General features: G+C 40.0%; 1 protein-coding gene across 10 annotated transcripts in view; it reads left to right on the forward strand.

The window, feature by feature from the left end:
- The first annotated feature begins 2,345 nt into the window (after window positions 1-2,345).
- Window positions 2,346-18,110, forward strand: part of LOC105009031 (membrane-associated guanylate kinase, WW and PDZ domain-containing protein 2) — a 364,503-nt gene continuing 348,738 nt past the window's right edge. For all 10 annotated transcript variants that reach the window (XM_020044758.2, XM_020044759.2, XM_013131917.3 and 7 more), the window contains exon 1: window positions 2,346-2,872. In XM_020044758.2, coding sequence (XP_019900317.2) covers window positions 2,575-2,872 — 298 coding nt within the window. In that variant the 5' untranslated portion in view covers window positions 2,346-2,574. The remainder of the gene's footprint in view (window positions 2,873-18,110) is intronic.

The raw sequence follows: 18,110 nt of genomic DNA on the forward strand, positions 1-18,110 counted from the left end.
CGCCTTGGTTGTGGCCGTAATCACTTCTTAGAACAGGGCATGCTGACCTAGGTCTTCTATCCGTGGCAACCATGAACAGTCTAAAGCAAATTCAGGCCTAGTGTAAAACAGTCCATTTATTAGAGTTAATTTGCAGAGTAATGGATAATTAGGATATGGTAATAAATTAATCTTCCACAATTGTAACTGCAGTAAGCAGCATTCTCAACCATCAACCTCCTAATGATGGCCTTCTACTGTATTATATACACTCACCTAAAGGATTATTAGGAACACCTGTTAAATTTCTCATTAATGCAATTATCTAATCAACCAATCACATGGCAGTTGCTTCAATGCATTTAGGGGTGTGGTCCTGGTCAAGACAATCTCCTGAACTCCAAACTGAATGTGGAGAGGAAAGGTGATTTAAGCAATTTGAGCATGGCATGGTTGTTGGTGCCAGACGGGCCGGTCTGAGTATTTCACAATCTGCTCAGTTACTGGGATTTTCACGCACAACCATTTCTAGGGTTTACAAAGAATGCGAAAATGCCTTGTTGATGCTAGAGGTCAGAGGAGAATGGGCCGACTGATTCAAGCTGATAGAAGAGCAACTTTGACTGAAATAACCACTCGTTACAACTGAGGTATGCAGCAAAGCATTTGTGAAGCCACAACACGCACAGCCTTGAGGTGGATGGGCTACAACAGCAGAAGACCCCACCGGGTACCGCTCATATCCACTACAAATAGGAAAAAGAGGCTACAATTTGCACGAGCTCACCAAAATTGGACAGTTGAAGACTGGAAGAATGTTGCCTGGTCTGATGAGTCTCGATTTCTGTTGAGACGTTCAGATGGTAGAGTCAGAATTTGGCGTAAACACTATGAGAACATGGATCCATCATGCCTTGTTACCACTGTGCAGGCTGGTGGTGTAATGGTGATCGTTTAAATGCCACGGCCTACCTGAGCATTGTTTCTGACCATGTCCATCCCTTTATGACCACCATGTACCCATCCTCTGATGGCTACTTCCAGCAGGATAGTGCACCATGTCACAAAGCTCGAATCATTTCAAATTGGTTTCTTGAACATGACAATGAGTTCACTGTACTGAAATGGCCCCCACAGTCACCAGATCTCAACCCAATAGAGCATCTTTGGGATGTGGTGGAACGGGAGCTTCGTTCCCTGGATGTGCATCCCACAAATCTCCATCAACTGCAAGATGCTATCCTATCAATATGGGCCAACATTTCTAAAGAATGCTTTCAGCACCTTGTTGAATCAATGGCACGTAGAATTAAGGCAGTTGTAAAGGCGAAAGGGGGTCAAACACAGTATTAGTATGGTGTTCCTAATAATCCTTTAGGTGAGTGTATAACCAAGCAATGGCTACTCAAAGAAAAACTGACCATGGCAGGCATGACTGTAGTGTCTCATTCTTGACTGTAACTTAAACATTTTAAACTATTATTTAAACTTCGGTCTTCAAATTAATATATTTCAGTTGTATGTTATCAAACAAATGTAATCCTGAAACAAAATACAATTAAATTGTATTGGACCTAGTGTTATACCTTGACAAAAGATATTGAATGAAATCACATGAAATCTGAGATAAAGTTGTAACATTAGTTAACTCTTCTTCCTCCATTAGTACACTCCACGTAATGACGTCATATCCATACACCTAGTGTCAAACCGTGGCGAACATCAGTGGCCTTTCCTTAATATTCAGGAACCCCCATTTAAACTGACCAATGGCGAACATCAGTGGGCGTAACCTAATATTCAGTGGGCGTAACGTAATATTTAGGAACCCCCATATTATGTAAAGCCCCCGACTTGCATTCTGCAGATTTACCATATTGGAGAATTAGGCAATATAGTTAAACCGCAGTGAGGGACCATGTGGGTCACATTGGGAAGACAATTGCGATTTTTGCAATTTATATATATTTTTTAAATGCTATGGTAAGGCTAATCTTGAAAGACTCTTGTTTATCTCAATGAAATTGTAATAGGTTGGGTCTTTTAGTGTGGGCAAATTGCCACAAAAAATGTCTCTCTATTTTTAAACATTTTCTGGACTCCCAAATGAAAACAGACATTAAACAGAATAATGTATTCATAAAATGTATCTAAAAATAAAAAAACAATAAAATAAAATACATTCCTAACCAACAGGAAAATGTGATGTGCTTCAAATCATTTTATAGCTTGCAAGCACTAACAAATCTGGCGGTATAATAAATATCGTTCTTTTCCCCTTGTAATTTTTCCTTTCACATCCCTCCTCTCAGAACCTGAACAATTCATCTCCCCTCCTGTAGACTTCACATCCGGTTCACCCGCTAGTAGCCTATCTGCTGTGACTCGCCTGTGTTTGTCCGTGTGCGTGAGCTGTACTGCAGAGTCTTGCCGGAATGCGCTGCTTATCTGACGAATACTACGCCTTGCGTGTGTCAGTGATGGAGCTACATTCCGCGATCTGAGCTGGAGATAATTAAGACCCGAATGACACACACATGCAGTGATGAGAACCTAGGCTATCGGATGGGCGTCCCAGCTTGGTGATACTCAACGATGTCAAAGAGCCTGAAGAAGAAAAATCACTGGACCAACAAAGTCCACGAAGCGGTTGTCACCAGGACCAAAGAAGGGGAATTTGGCTTCGAGCTAAAGGGTGGCGCGGAGATTGGGCAGTTCCCCTACTTTGGTGAGGTAAAACAAGGTAAAACGGCTGTGCAGAGTGGTAAGCTTGCCCAGGATGAGTTGCTGCTGGAGGTCAACGATACACCGGTGGCTGGGCTCACTACCCGGGATGTTCTGGCTATCATCAAACACTGCAAAGACCCGGTCCGCTTTAAGTGTGTCAAACAAGGTGAGATATTCCAGACGGGCCCAAAGGTGTAAAAGCATAAACTTTCAGCGTTTTAGTGCGCGGTCGCCACACACCGATTTAGTGGTGTAGCCACACCGATTTAGTGGTGTAGCGTAGCCTATGCTATTTGTCTGACTGCTAATCAGTGATAGCATACCACTGTGTGTTTTATTTTTGGTCCGCCTGTTGTATGACAACCCAACTGGGTGAGAAATTGTCATAAAACTGGATGCGATTAGATTATGTTTTGATTGGAGATTACGATTGGCTGATACGCTGCTGTAGTATCAAAGATCCATCGATTGTATCATAACGGAAAAGGATTACGGTCAACGTGACGTAAAAACCTAATGAGGAATAGTTGCTACGGTAGCTAGTTGTTTTGAGCAACGATTTTTGCACATACACATCGTTGGTGTTGAGCCTCGGCCCTGAGGGGTTGTGTCTGTCGGTCAACTCTGCGGTGGTTCGGTCATACCGAGGGGTTCCTTCTTTAGGCAAAAGAGCATTCCTTATTGGAACAAGCCTTATTAACACATACATTTTGATGAACATAGTCTAATGTGCGATTTGGCAATTCCTGCAGTTATTTCATCCCAAGTTAAGCACTGTGTAGGCTATAGCCTATAAAATGCACTGAAAATGCATAGACAACAATGCATGCAATTGATTTTTAAAATGTATTTTAACTTAAGTTGATTTTATATTTTATTTATTTTAAAGTAAGTTGATTGAGAACCGAACTAGCAACGCAGACGTTGGTTTCCAGAATGGTCTGTGAATGTTGTTTTTGTTTTTGGGAACGCTCCCTGAATGATGCACCAATGTTCTGAAAAAGAGTCCCCTGGATGGCTTTCTACATGTTCTTAGAACATTTTGGGAATGTTCTAAGATGTTAATTTTGGGGAACAATTCTCTGCATGTTTTCTGAGGGTAATCCATGTCAACGTTCGAAGAATGTTCTCCGAAGATTGTTGTTTAAAATGTTCTGGGAACATTTCTGAAGTATTTCCATAGGTTCTTCAAATGTTCACGAAAGGTTTCGATGGATGGTGGTTAGATTTTTTTTTAGCTTATGCTTCTAAAGTTACATGATGTATATGGATAATACTGATGATTTATCAATTATTTAATTTTATTCTGAATACAAAAATCTGTTGTACTTAGGGAAATTAGATGGGTGTGTTCACAATTCTTGGTGGCCCTGCTACTCCTTTTATTGGTGGGTTGGAGTTCAGATATGGTGGTGTCTCACTATTGCTCCATCTGTAATAAACAAAACAAAAGATAGTAAAGTAATGATTATAGAAAGAATGTATGTCTGGAACATTGTTGTTTTGAATCCCGGGCTATAATAGGACTGAAGTAATTGCTTTCCAACATGAGCTGTATGAACATAGAATAGACCTGAAAATGAGACAAAATCATACCCACTTCATCTAGTATTGTTCTATCATGCATTATTGACTTAAGATTTATATTAATACAATGTTTGTATTTATTATTGCCTTTCTAGACACCTATTGTGCTTTTACATAGTAAGATAGGAAAAATCAACATATCCTCAACCTATGTGTAACAAATTCTTGATGCAGACAGGGATCTAGGGATGCACAATATATTGACTCAATACCGTCATTGCAATATCACATTGTGCAATATCACACTGAAAATGTCATGGAAATTATGCAATATTCTGTTTATTTTGTGGAGAGATGTGTCCGTTGGCTGTGTGGCTTAGTAGTTTTTGATTCAGAGTCCGCTGGAAAACACTATATTCAGTATCTCACAAAAGTGAGTACACCGTCACATTTTTGCAAATATTTGATTATATCTTTTCATGTGACAACACTGAAATGACACTTTGCTACTATGTAAAGTTGTGAGTGTACTGCTTGTATAACAGTGTAAATTTGCTGTCCCCTCAATATAATTAAACACACAGCCATTAATATCTAAACCACTGGCAACAAAAGTGAGTACACCCCTTAGTGAAAATGTCCAATTAGCCATTTTCCCTCCCCGGTGTCATGTGACTCGTTAGTGTTACAAGGTCTCAGGTGTGAATGGGGTGCAGGTGTTTTAAATTTGGTGTTATCACTCTCACTGGTCACTGAAAGTTCAACATGGCACCTCATGGCAAAGAACTCTCTGAGGATCTGAAAATTAAGAATTGTTGCTCTACATAAAGATGGCCTAGGCTATAAGAAGATTGCCAAGACCCTGAAATTAAGCTGCAGCACGGTGGCCAAGACCATACAGCGGTTTAACAGGACAGGTTCCACTCAGAACAGGCCCCGCCATGGTCGACTAAAGTAGTTGAGTGCACATGCTCAGCGTCATATCCAAAGGTTGTCTTTGGGAAATCGATATATGAGTGCTGCCAGCATTGCTTCAGAGGTTGAAGGGGTGGGGGGGTCAGCCTGTCGGTGCTCAGACCGTATGCCGCACACTGCATCAAATTTGTCTGCATGGGTGTCGTCCCAGAAGGAAGCCTCCTCTAAAGATGAAGCACAAGAAAACCCGCAAACAGTTTGCTGAAGACAAGCAGACTAAGGACATGGATTACTAAGAACCATGTCCTCTGGTCTGATGAGACCAAGATAAACGTATTTGGCTCAGATGGTGTCAAGCGTGTGTGGTGGCAACCAGGTGAGGAGTACAAAGACAAGTGTGTCTTGCCTACAGTCAAGCATGGTGGTGGGAGTGTCATGGTCTGGGGCTGCATGAATGCTGCCGGCACTGGGGAGCTACAGTTCATTGAGGGAACCATGAATGCCAACTAGGGCTGTCAAAATTCCTAAAAAATGACGTTAGAATATTCCCTCTAAAAAAACACATAATATTCGAACTATTCGAACATCTGGTTGCGCATGCGCATTTTGTCAATGACGCAGATTTTGTCAATGATGCGCATTACGTCAATAACAGGACAAATTAATACGAAGAGACAGACTACCTATAGAAGTAGTTAAGTTTAAACATATTTGACAACGTATTACCTACACAAAAACAAGTAAATCAAATGATGACCAAGACCGCAGACCTCACGCTTGCTCGCTCAAGCACTTTCTCTCTCTCGCCCTCACGCTCTCTGCACAATAACGGTTTCAAATGAACAACAATAAACACATTTTGAATGCTGATCAAGAGTTTTGTGCAAGCAATATAAGTTTGTGACTATTGTCCCAAAGCAGGCTTCATTCAGTGATTGATACAAATATTAACATTAATTGAAATTTCACAGTTGTAGAGTATCCAGTAGAAGTAGACGAATATCTTTCAAACTAACCTTTGTTGAGCTGAAATGAAGACAGATTCAGCAACTGCATGGCATATTTCTCGCTTAAAATGTTTCAGAAACACGTTTCAGTGAACTATTTTTATAAAATACGAGATCGTATTCTCAACGAGCCGCCATGACACTGTTGAAATTCTCGAGTAGCCAGACCCACATCACGCGTTCATCCAATCAGCTGCTGGTCAGGGGCGTGGAGCATCAACCATGGCTGTATGACATTGCGACACCACGCTTCAGTTGTGTCGGACATATGGATCTCTACCGTCAGGCGCGCTAGCGCGCCCACTCGCAAAGCAGACAGCCAGACAACCTCTGCTACCGCAAATGTTTTTTTCCACATTTAAAAACTATCGTTTTTTAAAAACTATTCGAATATATATTCTAATTTAGAATATTCGTTGACAGCCCTAATCCCAACATGTACTGTGATATACTGAAGCAGAGCATGATCCCCTCCCTTCGCAGGGCAGTATTCCAATATGATGACAACCCCAAACACACCTCCAAAATTACCACTGCCTTGCTAAAGAAGCTGAGGTTAAAGGTGATGGACTGGCCAAGCATGTCTCCAGACCTAAACCCTATTGAGCATCTGTGGGGCATCCTCAAACTGAAGGTGGAGGAGCGCAAGGTCTTTAACATCCACCAACTCTGTGATGTCGTCATGGAGGAACCTGTGAAGCTCTGGTGAACTCGATGCCCAAGAGGGTTAAGGAAGTGCTGGAAAATATTGGTGGCCACACAAATTTGTAAAATACCCTATTTGGACATTTTCTCTTATGGGTTTACTCACTTTTGTTGCCAGCGGTTTAAACTATGTGTTGGCTGTGTGTTGTGTTATTTTGAGGGGACAGCAAATGTACGCTGTTATACAAGCTGTACACTCACTACTTTACATAGTTGCAAAGTGTCATTTCTTCAGTGTTGTCACATGAAAAGACAGAATCAAATATTAACAAAAATGTGAGGGGTGTACTCACTTTTGTGAGATAATGTGATGATCATATTTCATTGGCCAGATGCCCTGTCACATGCAAGTGTGAGCGCATGGGTCCACTACACAAACATACCCTATCGAGCTTACCACATGACGTGTGCATTTCATGAAGAAAGAGATAGAGACAGTGAAACGTGTCAGAGGAGCAAAAGAAAAGAAAGGACAGTAAAGGACAGTAAAACGATGAGTGTGGCTCAGGGAGACGAAAACGAAATGACAGAGATCAAAGAGGAAATGTTAATGGCCAAAAAGTTACATCATAGACTGACTTTAATTTTGTCCATGTCACAAAAACGATTGCAAAAGTATAATTCAAAATAAATATAAACATCTTGGAATGAAATGGAGTAGGGAGTTCAGAAAACGATAAAGAATGAATGAGTGCCCGGTATTAGCTATAGGGGCGATGCTTCTAAAATGACTTTGCACTAGATTTAACCCCAATTTGCCACTCGTGTCTGGTACTCTAAGTTGGACAGGGTTGGCAGGTCTGCTGTACCACCAGTACAACATGTTCTGTTTACATGGTCTTTATTTATTTATTCATGTTGTCCGATATGGTTTTCAGTTGAAATAAACCCTTGTGTTGTAAGAAAAGTTGTTGTTTTCATATGTTATGAATTTATTTTTATGTTTTCCCTTAACCTTTGTGTTTATACATATGTTTATAATCGATCAATGTCGCAATATCAAATGTTGTCAATATCGTGCAATCCTACATGCTATAATTAAAACAGAGACATTTTCCTTATATTATTTAACGCCGACCAAATCCTGTTATTAATATTGTTTTACAATATGTGATATTCCATTGGGAAACAAAGAATTTTAAAGTTATCTTTACTGTTTCATTGCTTACTATAAATGATCCATCATTTTTGTACACTCGAGGAAATGAGCCTATTCTTAAACTCTAGATCTCTGAGACAATGACATAACACCAAATTTAATCTGTCTATTGTTGACAGATTATGCTTACTTCAACAAAATAAAAATGTAGTTGGCTAATGTTAATAACACCAACTAGTTACTAAGGATGTTAATGAGTAATCAACGATTGATTAATTGTCGTTAAATATTTTATCAAAAGCAATTAATTTGGTTGACGTTGGCCGTTTATATTTATTATCACTTTAATACCACAAGTTGGAATCATTACCACTGATGATTGCTTTCATACTGGACCCTTTTGCAAAAAATGCAAAACACAAACTTTGTTGAACTGGGGAAATCACTGGACACAGACTGAGAGCAATGCATCTGACACATGCAGTCCTGGAAGCCTCAAGTCAGGCATCCGCTATGGCACCACTTCTGGCAGAGCAATACTCTAACAGCACCACTTTCATAGAAACAGAAGTGGATAACTTTCTGTGGGATACTCCACCACCGCTGTATGGAAATCCAACGGACTGGTTTCAAATTTCGGACTGGATTTCCCCCTGCATTCCCCCTGCTATTCAAATTTGAAATTGTTATACTTGCATTTGGATTTTCCTCATCCATGGATGGTGAGTCTGATTGTTGCTTTTTAATAACAGATGAAGGTTCTTGTTTTTATGGATAGTTTTTCATGTTTGATATTGTTGTATAAAAGTGTTCATGGTATACAGTGGGGAGAACAAGTATTTGATACACTGCTGATTTTGCAGGTTTTCCCACTTACAAAGCATATAGAGGTCTGTAATTTTTATCATAGGAACTCTTCATCTGTGAGTGATGGAATCACTCCAGAAAATCACATTGTATGATCACATTGTAAGTAATTAATTAGCATTTTATTTTTGCCTGAGCCAGCCTAGGAGAGCAAATGTCTCTTAGTGAGTGAGTGCCTGACTGACTGAATGAGTACCCCTTGTAGTGGTTAGAGGCGCAGGCCCACGTTCAGGTCCCATAACAGTCAGGTCTGACAAAAACGTTGCTGGCTACAACTATACGTAGCTACATTACGACAGTGACACCTGGAGGGGCGTGATTGGGAGGAACGGCCCCCCTGATCTGAACCCGAGTGGTGTTCAGTTATTGGACTTCTGTGCTAGTCACAGTTTGTCCATAACGAACACCATGTTGAAGCATAAGGGTGTCCATCAGTGCACGTGGCACCAGGACACCCTAGGCCGCAGGTCGATGATCGACTTTGTTGTCGTCTCATCTGACCTGCGGCCGTATGTCTTGGACACTCGGGTGAAGAGAGGGGCGGAGCTGTCAACTGATCACCACCTGGTGGTGAGTTGGATCCGATGGCGGGGGAGGAAGCTGGACAGACTCGGCAGGCCCAAGCGTACTGTAAGGGTCTGCTGGGAACGTCTGGCCGAGTCTCCTGTCAGAGAGATCTTTAACTCCCACCTCCGGCAGAGCTTCGACTGGATCCCGAGGGAGGTTGGAGATATTGAGTCCGAGTGGACCATGTTCTCCACCGCCATTGTCGAAGCGGCCGCTCGGAGCTGTGGCCGTAAGGTCTCCGGTGCCTGTCGAGGCGGCAATCCCCGAACCCGGTGGTGGACACCGGAAGTAAGGGATGCCGTCAAGCTGAAGAAGGAGTCCTATCAGGCCTGGTTGGCTTGTGGGACTCCTGAGGCAGCTGACGGGTACCGACAGGCCAAGCGGGCTGCAATCCGGGTGGTTGTGGAGGCAAAAACTCGGGCCTGGGAGGAGTTCGGTGAGGCCATGGAGAAGGACTATCGGCTGGCCTCGAAGAGATTCTGGCAAACCATCCGGCGCCTCAGGAGAGGGAAACAGTGCCCTACCAACGCTGTTTACAGTAGAGGTGGGCAGCTGTTGACCTCAACTCAGGATGTCGTCGGGCGGTGGAAGGAGTACTTCGAGGATCTCCTCAATCCCGCTGACATGTCTTCCATTGAGGAAGCAGAGGATGAGGGCTCAGTGGTGGACTCGTCCATCACCCGGGCTGAAGTCACAGAGGTGGTCAAGAAACTCCTCGGTGGCAAGGCACCGGGGGTGGATGAGATCCGCCCTGAGTACCTCAAGTCTCTGGATGTTGTGGGGCTGTCTTGGTTGACACGCCTGTGCAACATCGCGTGGCGGTCGGGGACAGTGCCTCTGGGATGGCAGACCGGGGTGGTGGTCCCTCTTTTTACTTATTTCTGTTTTAAAATATACTGTTTCCATGTTTTATCCAACACCAAGGTGAGAGTGTGGTGCTCATTTTCTGATTATTTATCATCTGCAATGTATTTATTTTTTATAAGATGGAATTGAAAAGATTGATTCAATTGATTGATCTTTAACAATGTTGATTGTTTTTCAAAGACTTTTATGGTTCACCTAGAATGCGACATACATCCACAGATTTTGATGGGGTTTTATTTAGTGAATTTTCTGATGTCTTCACCTAACTAATGTTGCACTGAAGGCATTTGTCTCATGAACATCTGTATAAGCCCCTCCCAAGCAATGCATTTGACTGGGTTAACGAGATTTGAGGCATTAGCGCAAGCAATTAATTTGATTGGGTTAACATGTTCTGAGACATTGCTGACATACAAAAGATTCTGACCCCTTTGCAACAAAAATCCTATAGGAATTCCCCAAACCTAGCGAAATTCTAGGCCTGGTTAGAGGCTACTGGCAGGGTTGGCCCATTGCATAGGCGGAATAGGCAAATTCTAGGGGCACCATCCATCCCTCGGAGTGCTCAATTGTGATTTTATTTTTACTTTAACTATTTTTTGCTGATATTATTTTAATACTATTAATTTGAAATATTACAAAAAAGCGAAAGCCCCCACAACAACATAACTACATAGCTTATTAGGCCATATTTACTGTGTTGACTGCAGAGCCCCTCCCCCCGCTTCATAGTTAGATTTACCTGATTATGGGGGATGGGCGAGTTCAGTAATCTGAAGTAGTGAGTGACACTAAACATGAAACATGAGAAATTAACATTAGTAGCCTACTTCAAACAATGTCTAAAAGACCAAAGCCCTCTGGTGCCCAGGGAAGAAAAAGAGGAAAAACAGGATAAAGGTAATGTGATGAATGAATAGTTTATCAAATTGAATAGTCATTCTTGTTGGAGAACTGTTGCTACTAGCTAGCTTACCTTGAACGGTACTAGTAACTTTTGCTAATTTAAATAGCTAGCTAGCTAGAGTTAATGTCAGTTACTTTTACCTTAGATTCATTCGGGAATGTTGGAAAGACTATTCAGGTGTTTGGGGAATAACAACATTTTGAGAAAAAAACATTATTTCAAGTGTGCTGCATGAACTATCCACTGTCTCCCTCAAGAAACCAGGCATAGGCCTACATTTTATTAACATCTTAGCTAGTCTAGTAAGTCAATGTTAGCCCTGCTTGTAAAAGTCAATTGACATGCTTTTCCTTTCCCATCCCCTTTTGTGATTAATCGTTGTAAGCCTTTGCATTTTCCATATTGATTAGTCTTGTGTCATAGAACACAGCTTGCTAGAGTAGTTCTAATTGAATACATGATTTGTGCATGAATGCTAGGTGTAATTACTCTTGCTGTTTATGTTTAGACAATGTGGCTTAGGTGCAATTATCGTATAGTTTCACCATCAGCAGCTTTTTTTATTAATATAATGTTAATAATAACACCCAATGGTGTCACATACTCTTCTCTCTCCAGATGCTTTTTTCGAAATACTTGAATCTCACCCCGTCACATCCACAGCCCAGCGATGCAGGATCAAGTGCTCCTGTCCCTTCTACCTCAGCACAGTCCAGCGATGTTTCTGTTATATGGTTATTTTTTTTTGTGCAATAGTGTTATTTATAATTTTTTTATGTCACTTGTTTGCTGCAAGACAGGCCAGGCGAGTAAGTCTGTAGAACAATGCTACATTATGCATATTGCATAATATAAGGTTTCTGTAATATATACACTTAACAAAATTATAAACGCAGCACTTTGTTTTTGCCCCCATTTATCATGAGCTGAAGTCAAAGATCTAAGACCAATGCAGTGAAACTGCACATTTTAGTGGCCTTTTATTGTGGCCAGCCTAAGGCACACCTGTACAATAATCATGCTAAAGATACATTGATATGCCACACCTGTGAGGTGGATGGATTATCTCGGCAAAGGAGAAATGATCACTAACACAGATATAGACAGATTTGTGTACATTGTTTGCAGTATATATTGCTTTTGTGCAATGCTCTTATTTATATTGTATTTAGAATTAATTTTGTCACTTGTTTTTGTAATACTGTTTTTATTTTGTGGGGGTTTTTTGTTTAAAAAAAAAAGAACATCTAAAAGACATAAAGCAATACATTTTCTGTGTGAGTGTATGAACACAATGATCAGTAGTGGAATTGGCTGCAATTCCAATACTGATCAATCGGCTGCGATTCCACTACTGCGAATTGGCACCAGCTACATTTTCAGTGGGAAATTTTGCTTAGGGCACCAAATTGGTCAGGGCCGGCCCTGGCTACTGGAACCCTATTGTAATTGTTAGTTTTATTATAGTTTCAGCAGTTCATTGGTGAAACCCTATTGTGTTTGTTCCGGTTCATAATTATTAGTGTTTCGGCAGTTCACTGGTGAAACCCTATTGTGTTTGTTCCGGTTTTTTATCATTTATTATTGTTAGGGTTTTGGCAGATCACTGGTGGAACCCTATTGTGAATTGTTCCTGTTCATTATTAGGTGTACTTGCCTAAGGCAAAGCAAATATATGGATTTCTCCCATACTTCTTATTAGGTGTGCTTACTTATTATTATTCCTCCAGGTCTAGAGCCTAACCAGGGATGGGCAAACTACGGCCCGTTGGCCACATATGCCCCTTTGAGCTGTTTAATCCGGCCTGTCGAGTATTTACAAAATTGCAATCAAGACTGCCTTCATTTTGCTTTTTTCCTGCAATACTGTGTTTCAGATGGTTCCACTAGATGGCGCACTTCAACCACCACCAACCTTTTCTAAAGCAGAGTCAATCATCTCTACACTGAAACAGATATTCATTCTTCTCATTTGCCATTGCATTGAGCCCAACTTTAACAATGAATGAACCAAAGAAAAGAAAAGTCGACAGTGAGTGCCGACTTTTTAATAAGGATGGACAGCTAAATATCTTTTCAAGATGTCCGTATGTCTAATTTGCCAAGTAACTGTTGCGGTTTTCAAAGAATACAATATCAGCTGCTACTTTTCCACCAAGCATGCTAACTACGCTAGCAACCAGTCAATGCAAGAAAGGGTGACTGCTGCTCAGAGGTTAGCAGCTAATTTACAGGCTTAACAAATTATTTTTTCCCGACAAACTAATATTCAGGAGTCAAGCACCAAGGCAAGTTATTTGCTGGCATTCAAATTAGCAAGCCTTGCTCTGAAGGGGAGTTTTTAAAAGAATGCATGGTAGAGACAGCAAGTCTCTTGTGTCCAGAGAGCAAAAACAAATTAGAACAAATTAGTTTATCACACAGAACAGTGACTCGCCGTATAGAACTGAAACCCTAAGTAGTCGGTTGGGGAATTTCGGCCGGATTTCACTACTTGGACATTTTGGGTCCTAGATTCATTTCTGTAACAGATACAACCTATTATGATGTATCCTGGTAATCACAACCCCCTTGGCTTCAATAAAAACACATAAAAACAGACTTTTGGGTCACCATTTTAAAAACTCATCTATTGGAAAGGCAAAAAGAATATTTTTCGGAAAACATTTCTGCCATTCAGCATAAAGATTTTTTTTTGAAAGCATTATAAAGATTTGTGTCAATGGTATTTCCTCATACCTTTATGCCTTTACTATCAAATTACACTGTATTGGGTTGAAAATAATTAAATAATAGAAGGTAAAAAATAAAGGCACCCCCCAAAAATTTGGCTCTTCTACCTAGAAATAAAACACAATAAAATGAAAGATAATTATCTTATATCACTTCTTTTGCATGTAATGACGCAGAACAGCCACTAGATCGCTAGTTACGTTTGGACTTATATAATTTATAAACTCAGAAAAATTACCAACTTCTTCCCAAAAACTCAAGAACACCCCCATACTATGTTGACTAAATATTTATTTTCATATCATATTTATAATACAAACGATGTATTATGGTTCAAAACATTATATATAGTGATGTACACCCTTGTAATCCCTATTATTGTCTACACATTGACCATGCATTTTAGAAAGGCTAATGTCGTTGCCTGGTGAAAAGTTCCCATAGCAACCCAAACAATACACAGACAACCCAAATTATACACGGACAACCCAATTTATACACGGAACACTTCACGAAAGTGGCTACAAATAATATACCATTGGAATCGGACGATTATGGCGATTCTATTTTTCTAAATATTTATGCAAATGAGCACTGTCCGCGGATCCGCGGATGTCGACTATAACAAAGACTTGGCCAGCGAGTTAAAAAAGAAAGTGGGGTCTTTAATTACATTTGTTAGCGCTGGATGAAAGCGACAATATAAAAGACACAGCTGTGCACAGCTCTTAATTTTTATCAGAGGGATTAATGACAATTTTTAGATCACAGGGGAGTTTTTGGCCATGGAATCCATAAAGGGGACAAAACGAGGAGTGGACTTGTATGACAGGGTGTCTGGTGTCATCAAGAGGCTGAAGCTACCATGGTGTAAACTTGCGAATGTCACCACAGATGGATTGCCAAACCTAAAAGAAAAAACATTGAGCTGCTGAAAAGAATCCAGGATAAGGCTAAAGAGGAAACCCCTGAGTTGAATGTCATTTTCCTACACTGCATAATCCACCAGGAAACCCTGTGCAAGTCTGTATTGCAGCTTGATCATGTAGTGAAGCTCGTCGTAAAACTTGTTAACCATCGTCAGTTTATTAAATTCCTTGAACAAACAGATGCTGACCACCTGGACGTACTTTACCAATCCAATGTCCGTTCGTTGAGTTTGGGGAAAGTGTGTCTGTGCTCAAAGGGGAGATTGGCTCATTTTTGCAGTAAATGGAGAAAGCCAACGATTTCCTGAACTGATTGACACAGATTGGCTTTGTGAGTTTGCTGTGGGGATAATGGCACACATTAATGAGCTGACTGTGAATCTATAAGGGAAAGATAGATTTGTGCATGAAATGTATACAAATATGAAAGCCTTTCAGAGCCATGTAGTTTAAAATACTGTAACATTATTCCCAATTGTGATTAACTTAAACGTATCTAAGCCTACTAAATAAATCTTACCATTCTTGTTCTTTGTGGGTGATGGCACGAATCCGTCTCAGTCATCTCATGGTCAATCTCCGCCATAACTCATAAAATCTGTTCACTTTATTTGTATTGCAACTCCTCTAGCATTTCACGCATTTTGAATCTGATTTGCTACTACTGCTTGTCTCTTTTCCACCGTTGACTCTGTGACCACATTTGCAAACCAATTAATCATGATCAACCCAACTTGAATCTCCTTCATGGTTGCTGTGATGTTGCAATGTCGCATAAATAATAAAGATGCCTGTCTTTCTGTGATGTTGCAATGTCGCATAAATAATAAAGATGCCTATACTTTTTGTATAGGGTATGGTGCATACTTCACATGACTAATTTGGCTAATCTTCGTGGGTCTTTAGACCGAGGTGGAAACGCACACAACAATGAGCTAAAGGTACCTTTTAGTTCCTTGAATTGCAGTTCCTGGGACTGAAAGTTCCAGCTATTTTTTGGTGGAAACATGGCTTATGTTTACTTTTGTCTTTATGAACATTAATAACTTAACATGTGTTTCAATGAGAGCCAAAGTATGATGTTTGAACCGTTCGTGCTACAGAAACAAAAACAACTTTGATTCACATGCTTAGGCTATCCCAACTTCATATGATGAAACGTTTATTGATTTTACAGACATTAATTAGCGTAATACGAATTTATGACCTACTAGGCTGTATCTTGTGAACTGTTTGAACTACATACACGAAACCAACTTTGTTTCTCCTGTTTAGGCTATCCCAACTTCATATGATGAAACGTTTATTGATGTTACGCATGCTAATTAGTGTGATTAGCCTTAATGAACGCTATTTAGTGTAATTAGCATTAATTAACTACTAGGCTGTCTTTTGATCCATTCGTGCGGCAGACACTAAACCATCTTTCTTTCACCTTTTTAGGTTATCCCTACATCAAAATAGGAGACGTTAAACGATTTTACATATGGTAATTAGCGTTAATTAACTACTTGGCTGTATCTTTTGAACCATTTGTGCTACAGTCAAGATACCAACTTTGTTTCACACGTTTAAACTATCCCCATTACAAATTATGAAACGCTTATACATTTTAGATATGATAATTAGAGTAATTAGCATCAATTAACTACTAGGCTGTATCTATTCAACCATTTGTGCTACAGCCACCAACTTTGTTTCACACGTTTAGGCTATCCCCAGTTCATCATTTATTGACATAACAGACGCTAATTAGCATAATTAGCATGAATTAACAATCAGGCTGTATCTTTTCAACCGTTTGAGCTACAATAACAATAAGGTTGTATCTTTTGAACTGTTCGTTCTACGGACACAAGACCAACTTTGTTTTACACGTTTAGGCTGTCCACAGTTAATATGATTAAACGTTTATTGATTTTACAGATGCTAATTAGCGTAATTGGCATTAATTAACTATTAGACTAGCTTTTCAACCGTTCAAGCTACAGACACAAAACCAACTTTGTTTCACACGTTTATGCTATCCCCACTGCAAATTATGAAACGTTTATTGATTTTACCCATGTTAATTTGCATAATTAGCATTATTTAGCTATTAGCAAGCAAGCAAGTTTATTATATAGCACAATTCATACATAAAAGCAATTCAATGTGCTTTACAAAGAAAGAGAGAAAAATAGCATAAAAACATTTACTCAAATGAAAACATCAAAACATCATCATAGTAAGACTTTTTTTTATAAAAACGGGATAAAACATAGGAACATATAAAAGCTGTAAGGCTAAACAAGTGCTCAGTCATAGAAGCGTGAATAGAGAAGTACTTTTAACCTGGATTTAAAAATGTATACGTTTGGGGCACGTCTAAGATCTTCTGGTAGTTTATTGCAGTTGTGTGCAGCATAACTCCTAAACGCAGCTTGACCATGTTTAGTTTGGACTCTGGGCTCTATTAGCTGACCTGTGTTTTAGGATCTAAGAGCCCTGCTTGGTTTATATTCTTCAAACATATCAGAAATGTATTTGTGGCCTACACCATTCAGTGATTTATAAAATTTTAAAATCTATTCTGTAACTGACTGGAAGCCAGTGCAAACATTTCAGAACCGGAGTGATGTGCTCTGTTCTCTTGGTTTTGGTTAGCAGTCTAGCAGCAGCATTCTGAATGAGCTGCAGCTGTTTTACAGCCTTTTTGGGGAGTCCAGTTAAGAACCAATTAAAGTAGTCAACCCAAATAGAGATAAAAGCATGGATTAGCTTCTCTTGGTCTTTTTGGGATACCAAACCCTTGACTCTGGCTATATTTTTAAGATGATAGAATTCTGTTTTGGTGACCACTTTAAAATGACTGTTAAATGTGAGATTTGAGTCGATCAGAACACCAAGATTACGCACTTGGTTCCTGGTTTTTAGGGCCCGAGAATCCAGCTCTTTACTAATACTAGATCTTTTATTTTTGTTGCCAAACACAATAATCGTTGTTTTATCTTGGTTTAATTGTAGACAATTTTGGTTCATCCAGGTATGTATGTGCTCTATACAGTGACACAGAGAGTCTATTGAACTGTTGTCATACGTTTCGAGAGCCATATATATTTGAGTATCATCGGCATATCTACGGTAGTTAATGTTGTTCTGTAGAATTTGACCCAGAGGTAGCATATAGAGATTGAACAGAAGCGATTTGAGAACTGATCACTGGGGAACTCCACATGTTACAGCCACCCTATCAGATTCATGAGTGTCAATGGTGATAAAGTAACTCCGGCCATCTAGAT

Source organism: Esox lucius, chromosome 19 (genome assembly GCF_011004845.1).
Source record: "Esox lucius isolate fEsoLuc1 chromosome 19, fEsoLuc1.pri, whole genome shotgun sequence".
Classification (NCBI taxonomy): domain Eukaryota; kingdom Metazoa; phylum Chordata; class Actinopteri; order Esociformes; family Esocidae; genus Esox; species Esox lucius.